This window comes from Triticum dicoccoides, chromosome 2B (genome assembly GCF_002162155.2).
Source record: "Triticum dicoccoides isolate Atlit2015 ecotype Zavitan chromosome 2B, WEW_v2.0, whole genome shotgun sequence".
Classification (NCBI taxonomy): domain Eukaryota; kingdom Viridiplantae; phylum Streptophyta; class Magnoliopsida; order Poales; family Poaceae; genus Triticum; species Triticum dicoccoides.
In genome coordinates this window covers 689727910-689735570 of record NC_041383.1, presented here as the reverse complement: position 1 = coordinate 689735570, position 7661 = coordinate 689727910, and the positions used below count along the sequence as shown (strand labels likewise).

At 45.6% G+C, this 7661-nt stretch overlaps 1 protein-coding gene across 2 annotated transcripts; it reads left to right on the top strand.

Annotated features, from left to right (window-relative positions):
* The first annotated feature begins 890 nt into the window (after nt 1–890).
* On the top strand, nt 891–5251 carry LOC119365640 (F-box/LRR-repeat protein At3g26922-like). 2 transcript variants are annotated; one of them, XM_037631289.1, is made up of 5 exons: nt 891–1898; nt 2091–2246; nt 2330–2531; nt 3323–3362; nt 4789–5251. In XM_037631289.1, the coding sequence occupies exons 1-4, from the start codon at nt 996–998 to the stop codon at nt 3352–3354; spliced, it is 1293 nt and encodes a 430-aa protein (XP_037487186.1). In that variant the 5' UTR covers nt 891–995; the 3' UTR covers nt 3355–3362; nt 4789–5251. The 2 variants fall into 2 exon arrangements, with proteins under 2 accessions (XP_037487186.1, XP_037487187.1); XM_037631290.1 differs by lacking the exons at nt 3323–3362; nt 4789–5251 and having other exon boundaries at nt 2340–2474.
* The last annotated feature ends 2410 nt before the right edge of the window (nt 5252–7661 follow it).

Here is a 7661-nt window from a genome sequence, read left to right as displayed (position 1 = left end):
CAGGCGCGGATGCAGGCGCGCGGAAACGGCCGAAACTTGCGTATCCCCTCAGCCTGGCTGGGAGCCTCGTTTTGCATCCGTCGGGCCAGGCCCAATTGGGCATGCAGGATACCAAACATCCAAAAAATGCAGCGCGGGTGCGAGCCAGGTGCAACCCACGAAACCAAACACGCCCTATGCGAACCTAGTTGTATCACGGACCGTATTTCGCCCACTAGGCTTGCCACACTGCTGCAACGACATGACTGATTCATAATTACAAAGCCCATACAAATGGACCAGATTGCGGCCTGTCTGTAGCCCGACCATCAAAAGCCCTCACTTTGAAAAATACCCCATTTACTGATAGTTTCCAGTGAACTGTATCATGCCGAGCTATCTTGGCCCGTTTGGCTAGCTTTGGTTGAAGCAGGTTGGCCAAACGGACCGGCCCATCCTAATCGTGTCTGGTTCGGCACGGCCAGCCAGTGCACGATTATTATACGGGCCGTGTCGTGCCGGACCACCTGTTGCGCCTCCAGGCCAGGGCACGATCTAGTTAGTAAACAGGCCAACACGTTGGTCCGTTTAGCACGCTGGGTTGCACATTTTCAACATGTTGGGCTGATTTTTAGGCCTACTGGGCTATATTTTAGGTATATATATATTATATTTTTTTTAAAATTATATATAAAAAAGCAAACGGGCCGTGCTATGCCGGCCCGCGTGCCCAGGCACGGACCAAAGGCGTGTCGGGCACGGCCCATTTAGCCTGTGCCGTGCCTGGCCCATGGTGGGCCGTGCTGGCGTGCTTGTGGGCTGGCCTGGTTGGCCCGGCCCGTTTGGCCCTAAGAAAATATGTCTCGAAAAAAAGGGTGCCCTAAGCAAATGAACTGAACTGTTCTTTCCCCGCTTGGCCTCTCCCTTCCTCGTAGCAGTCTTCCTCAGTGTCCCCCGGGCGGCGGCGCACAACACCTGTTCGACGGAACGCCGCTCCGGGGCGGGAAGCTTCGACCATGGCGAGCGGGGAGGACCGCATCAGCGCCCTCCCGGAGGACATCCTCCACCAGGTGTTCCGCCTCCTGCCGGCTCATGAGGTGGTGCGGACGTGCTTGCTCGCCCGGCGCTGGCGCGGCGTCTGGAGGTCCGTGCCCACCCTCTGCTTCACCGGGGCCAAGGGGTGGGGCAGCGCCGACAGGTTCGCCCAGTTCGTGGACCACTTGCTCCACCTCAGGTGCGGGGGCGACGGCCCGCCTCTGGATTCCTGCCATTTCGACTTCGATTCCGACGGATTCATGCTGTTGCCCGCCAACCAGCGGCATGCGAGCAACTGGCTCTGGAAGGCCCTGCCTCGTGTCCGGGCGCTCCGGCTCCGGCTTCGTATTCCCGAGGATCCGGGAGCCTCGCCACCATCTGACATGCATCTCTTCTCCCAGCACCTCACCAGATTAGAGCTTGTTGGTGTCGGTTTCTACGGCAGCGTCGTTGATTTTACAGGCTGCCCAGCATTGGTGGAACTGAGTATGGATACTTGCGACATCGTTGTCAAACAGCTCTTGTCTCCATCCTTGAAACATTTGCGAATCACCCGCTGCTATGCTCAAGAAAATTACCGCATTCTTATTTCTCTACCAAATCTTGTTTCGCTTGAGTTGATCGAATGGGTTCAAGGAAGGATTCCATTGCTTGGGAGCTTGCCGTGTTTATCAAGAGCTGTTGTTGTGCTTAACGAGAGCTGTGCCGTTCAATGCTCTCAGGGTCGGTTTGATAGTTGTGGTGATGATAGTGACATGTGTGATCGTTGTTATTATTATTATGGGGATCCTGAACTTGGGCCTCCTTATGACCGCAACAACTGCATCTTTCTCAAAGGTTTGTCAGAAGTCAGAGACTTGGAGCTGTCAGCTAATTCTGATGTGGTATGCTTGCAGCTGCTTCTCTCTTATTATCATGCTATATATGTTTCATCATTTCTCATGTAGAAACCATATTCATCATCACAGATCGTAATTGCTTTACATATGACTTACTTCACACATCAGCTGATTGCACTTTGTCTTCAAAGGTTAAAAGGATCCTAATTTGATCCGTCTCTTTTGCACTTTCCCTAGATTGTTTTCCACAGGGATTTGAGGTGGTGTCCTACATTTACCAAGTTAAAGACTTTGCTACTCAATGATTGGTGTTTGGCTGCTGACCACAATGCACTAATGTGTTTTCTCCAACACTCACCAATTTTGGAGAAGCTTACCATTCAACTTTCTGAGGTATAGATGTTTAAGCTGGATAGCTGTGTATCATTTTAAATGACCATCCATGATTACCTGATTGATTTTCGTGCGTGTGTTAGGGATCTTCAGATGTAACTGAAGCAGAAGGAATATACAAACCAGTGGGACAGTCAGTTGCATCCAACTGTCTTGAGATTGTTGAAATCAAATGTGCAAATATCGATAGTAGGGTTCACAAAATTTTGAAGATTCTGACTACGTATGGCATACGCCTTGAGCAAATTAGTGTCCAACAGACTAGCAGAATTCCTGAATCTGGATGTGAGTTAAATTATTGGCACTCTTCATGCTACTTATATTTCCATTTGTTAATGTGTTTATGCATTATAGAGCAGGCAGTGAAGAAAATCTCAAACTAATTAGTAGAATATAGTTGTTAGAAATTTGGACGTATGCCGAGAAACGTTCAGACTCCCCATATTTGATGAAGAGAAAGGGAAAGAAAACAATGTACGGCATGTTATTAACTGGCTTTATTATCCAAAAACCTTTACTACCAATTTGGATTTACATTAAATTACTCTGTATGCACAAATTAGTTAGTAATAATTACACATCAAGCAGTTCCAACTTCCGGGTCTAGTATTTATTGGCATTATATAGCAGTTGAAGTTTATCGACATATTGCAAATGAATGGTCCCAGCACTCTTGGTAAACAGTATCAATATAGTTGAATGCTATCCTCTATCCAGCCATTTTGATTGAGCCTACTGTCATCTAGATCTGTTCCGAACGAGCATGTGACTATCTTGCTCTTCTTATGCTACAAGTCCCTTCTTTTTAGCGGACATCTCACAACAAATAACATATCAATGATTTAGGCAAATTTTTACTCCATACTGTTGCCCTATGTAATCATGTATGGACCCTGTTATGTGCGATGTTACATGTCAAATAACCAGAAAGAAGCCAAAATATTACCATCTTATTTTAGTAAAGCTAGTTCCTACACATGTTTCCAACTTTCCATATTACTTACAAAGCATTGATAACTCCCATTGTCTGTAGTAGGTTCTCTTTGGATTGATTGTGTGATTTTCGTATCTTGCAGGTTTCAATTTTGCTTGCACTGGTTTCTGCTAAGACTACAGGTACGAAAATCTGTACTAATGTCAGATTTAGGTCTCTTTGATTTTTTAGAAATGCATGGAGCAAGTTTTGGGCAGTGATGTGTAGCCGTGTTGCTGCTTACCCTTTTTAGTGTCATTCCACTCTTCTACTACATTGCAACTCTATGTAGATGTTCACGCATCCTGCTTCGTACATTGACACAACATGTGCATGTATAAATAAAGGAAAGGTAAAAAAATCGAGTTTGGATGTACACCAGTTGAAGAACAATATGTTGTTATTCCTAGACCTAATGATGAAAATAGGGAAAAATAATTGAAGTACATCGCTACAAGACTCTCTTGTCTCCTCAATCATAACTCATGATGCAAGTGGGACGGGTTTCAGACAGCCCGCATCCCGCACTCTAACCCGCGAGCGGCCGCGCGGGAGACGCGGGTGGCTGTATGCGGGATACGCAGGCCGCCGGGACGCCTCCTGCCCGCGATAGGTTGTAGTATATGTTAGTACTTGCTATACGCACTCATGTGTGAGCACTGATAAGCTTGTATCAGAGTTTCTGGTGAGCTGATACACATGCATGTGTGAGCAATATTTGATACTTCTATCTTCCGGCTGCACGTATGGCACAAGGAGGTCCTCCAGTGCAAGGCCAACATTCAGCGTGAATAGCCAGCTCGGCCGCGGCCACGGAAGCAATGATGCAGACGCATATTTACTTTTGCGTTCGGCCGCGGAAGCCCACTGAAGATGTGTTTAGCTGGGCGGGAATTGCAGGCAGCCCGCGCCGCTTGCACCCTTAACCATAACCTAAGTGCCCTCTTTTTTTGCATTTATGCTGCTATGTGGCATCATTATTTTCGTTCAGTAGTTTATACCAATAGTTGATCCAGTTACACATCGTGAATGATACTAATGGAAGAGTCAGGTGGTCTAATGCGCTGAAAATATTCCGCACTCCTGTGGCCAACCTTTTATGATTTTCTTGGAACGAACTCTACCAAACAACTGATCAACAGATTCAGTTATCCAGAAGGTATAATTCCCATTTCAGAAGCACAGCCGCAAATTTGACCAAATAGATGTAACTAGTACGTCGACACATCAAGAACAGGTGATCGACAGATTCAGCGGCATGCACCACAGAATTCACAGGCATTGCTTTCCATCCATTTTGAGCTTACTATCATTACTTAACTCTCCATTCCTCAAAATAGTCGAAAGAGTACATTAATTTTGAATGGCGGTCAAAATCCGTACATGGTTTTAAATGGGTGGAAGACAGACTGAAAACTCACCCTTTAGATCCTAACAATAATCTCAAACTCATGTGCTTCTCATTCAAATGCACTTCAGCACATTCCTTTTACAACTGTTGGGTTGTTAGTTAGAGATATACTGTATGTCTTATGATGATCTCTCACATGATTATATATGCTTGTCTAGGTACAAATGGCGTCGTGCACGGCAAGAAGTTTAGCCATGTTCTCAAGGCAGCCAGCTCCACCGGGGGAGAGGTACTCCACTGCATTCAGCGAGCTGCTCATCGTCGTGCTCAAACCCTTGTTGCTGATCTCCATCGTCCAAAAGCCCTGTCCCTTTTGTACTCCATACTGGTAGATCATAGCAGTGCTGTACCTCTGCTAAGCAATTTCCCGTGGCTCGTGAACTTAGTTGAGAGTTATTCTAAGTTTCTGATCTATGTGATAAAATGGATGCATGAATCTCAACAATAGGTTCAGTCGCATTGGCTTATTGCTAAGAACCTCCTGTCAAAATATTGCGAGGAACCACATGCTAAGCTGAGAAGCAGCAACATGGATTAAACCCCATGCTTGATGCCCTGTATGTCTCATTAAGGCGGCATGCATATATATTTTGAAATAAATTAAGGTGGCATATTTTGTTAGTGAGAGCCGTCATTCCGGTCGAAAAACTTGCAGCGACTTCGTCAATTTTGAAGCCCTGCGATTCCGGTCTTAGCCAAGTTACTCAGAAATGCAGGGATGCGGTGGGTTGGTTAAACAACAGCAGAGACAAATTGTGACCTGTGGGGAATGATCTGTGCGAGATGCCCGGGATCATCACACAGAAGGACTTGGCAACGATTTCCAAGAGGACTGTTGGAATGCATTCAGAGTCTGCCATTCAAAACAGCACAAACACTACATAAGAGGACCAAAATTGCAAGACCGTTCAAATCGGCGGGGGCTGCATAAGAGGAACAAAATTGCAAGACGGATATAAATCAGTATAAGCAATGTCATTTCTTACATAAAAGTTTGTCTGGTCTCATAAGATCTGAATGGTATCGTCCATGATGTCTGTGATAACTCAGCGAAAAAGACAAATTGGGTCAGAATAGTGCATGAACAGTAAACTTTTTTACAGACCTCTGATTTGTCTTTTTTGCCGAGAGCTGCTCAGATGTCCAAATGATTTGACAATTGGAGTGGACCTCACGCATCAAATTATCAACCATGAATATATATTTTTGGAATTTTTTGAAGTTTTCTAGTATTTGTTTTGATTTTTTCCTTCAGCGCGGGTGCAGATGAGCCTTGGCTCAGAAATGGATTATCCATACTAACTGAAGTTGCTTCCCCTAAAATAAAACTGAAGGTGCTAAGCTAGTACCTAATCAATATTAATTCTTGTGAAGACACAAGTAAGCACGTTGGTGAAGCAGGTTGAAAGTGCATGTGGCACTTAATTATATTTTGATGTGATGACAGTATGGTTAGTGAAACTAATATAGATTGTTAAATTTTGATGTAATGGAGATGACTAGCACATATGCCCGTGCGTCGCAACGGAAGAAATAATTAACTTGTCCACCACAACAACACAGAATAACAATAGCCGAATGGTGCCACCCAATCGGGCCAGAAATGCCTATAAGTTGTACATTAAAAACCATCACTTAAATATCTTTAAAAGGTCAAATGATTCCTGAAATTTTCCAAATTTTCACATGACAATTGTTTTAGTGCACGTTAAATATAGAAAAATTTGAAGGCTATAAGGGTAAGCTTTCTCCCGTTCGTCATCAAACATGCATTGTTCCCTCTCGGAACCACGAGGCTTCTAGTGAGTCGCTTCGGTTTGTGAGGGGTGTGTGTCCAAACTTTCGTCAAACATACCAATTTTTTACCACATCATCTTGGTGGCATGACATTACATCAAGCAAAGATTCATGTGTTTCTGATCCTTTTTTAATTTTTTTGGAATTTAAATGTCATGGCACTCAATGCTTAATTGTGCCATAACTGTTAGACGAATATGTTTGAAAATTCCTTCCAATTTACTGCACATGGAATTAAATCACACACAAGTACACAAAATATGATTTTTCAAAATGTTATGGTTAGTTGTTGCATGTACATGTAGTTCAAATTTGAATTACGATCATTAAATGGCTGCAAAATCACTTAAATGTCTTAAAAGGTCAAATGACCCCTGAGATTTTCCAAAATTTGACATGACGGTTGTATTAGTACTACAAATTTTCTCGTACATTTAGAACACCATCCGTTGACACTTTACTCCAAATTCGTCTTTCACAGCTAATAAAAAATATCCACAACATCACATACAGTTGTTTTGTAGGAACCGTTTGCGATGAAAATTTCTGGGTCTATTTAAGTCTTCCTCCTTAAGCTTCGCCAGCACGTCTACTCCAGTGCCGGCAACCCCCGAATCCACGAATCCCGATCCCCATTCCCGCACCCCCTTCTTGTAAAGATGATGCCATGGAAACGCTTCATGAAGGCCCGTACGATGGTTGCGTCCTCCCCGAGCGCCGCCGCAGGCGCCGAGAGCGCGGCCGCCTACGCCGAGAGTGTCGCCGCATCCGCATAAAGCGCAGCCGCTTCTACTGAGAGGGCGTGTGCGGCAGCCGACAGGGCAGCTGCAGCAGCCGAGACGGCTGCAGCTGCTGCTGCGACGGCGGATGCAAACGCAGAGAGCGCTCGAGCTACCGTCCGTGACGCCGATGTCACCCTAGCCTAGGTCGAGGCCATCCACGCTAAGATATTTCAGGCCACCTCGGAATCCAACATGCAACCCACGTCCGAAAAAGGCGACGGTGGCCATGGAGCACCTGCTTCCTCATGAGATCGCCGAGCTGGAGATGCAGGAGGCGGCGGAGATCGAGGAGCGCTGGAAGGAGGAGTTGCGCGTGGCCGAGGTCGAGGTAGAGAACAGTCTGTCCGTCGAGGAATCGATGGTGGAGTACCAACACAAGCTCTGGCACAACCACTACTACGAGTACTACAACCTTGAGGGTGGCGCCGAGGACGAGGATGGGGACGCGGTCG

Bases quoted from the DNA above. Each gene is read 5' to 3' on its own strand.
- LOC119365640 (XM_037631289.1), top strand. From the start codon at position 996: ATGGCGAGCGGGGAGGACCGCATCAGCGCCCTCCCGGAGGACATCCTC. The intron at 1,899-2,090 runs GTATGCTTGCAG...CACTTTCCCTAG, and splicing joins TGTCAGCTAATTCTGATGTG to ATTGTTTTCCACAGGGATTT. The intron at 2,247-2,329 runs GTATAGATGTTT...TGCGTGTGTTAG, and splicing joins TTACCATTCAACTTTCTGAG to GGATCTTCAGATGTAACTGA.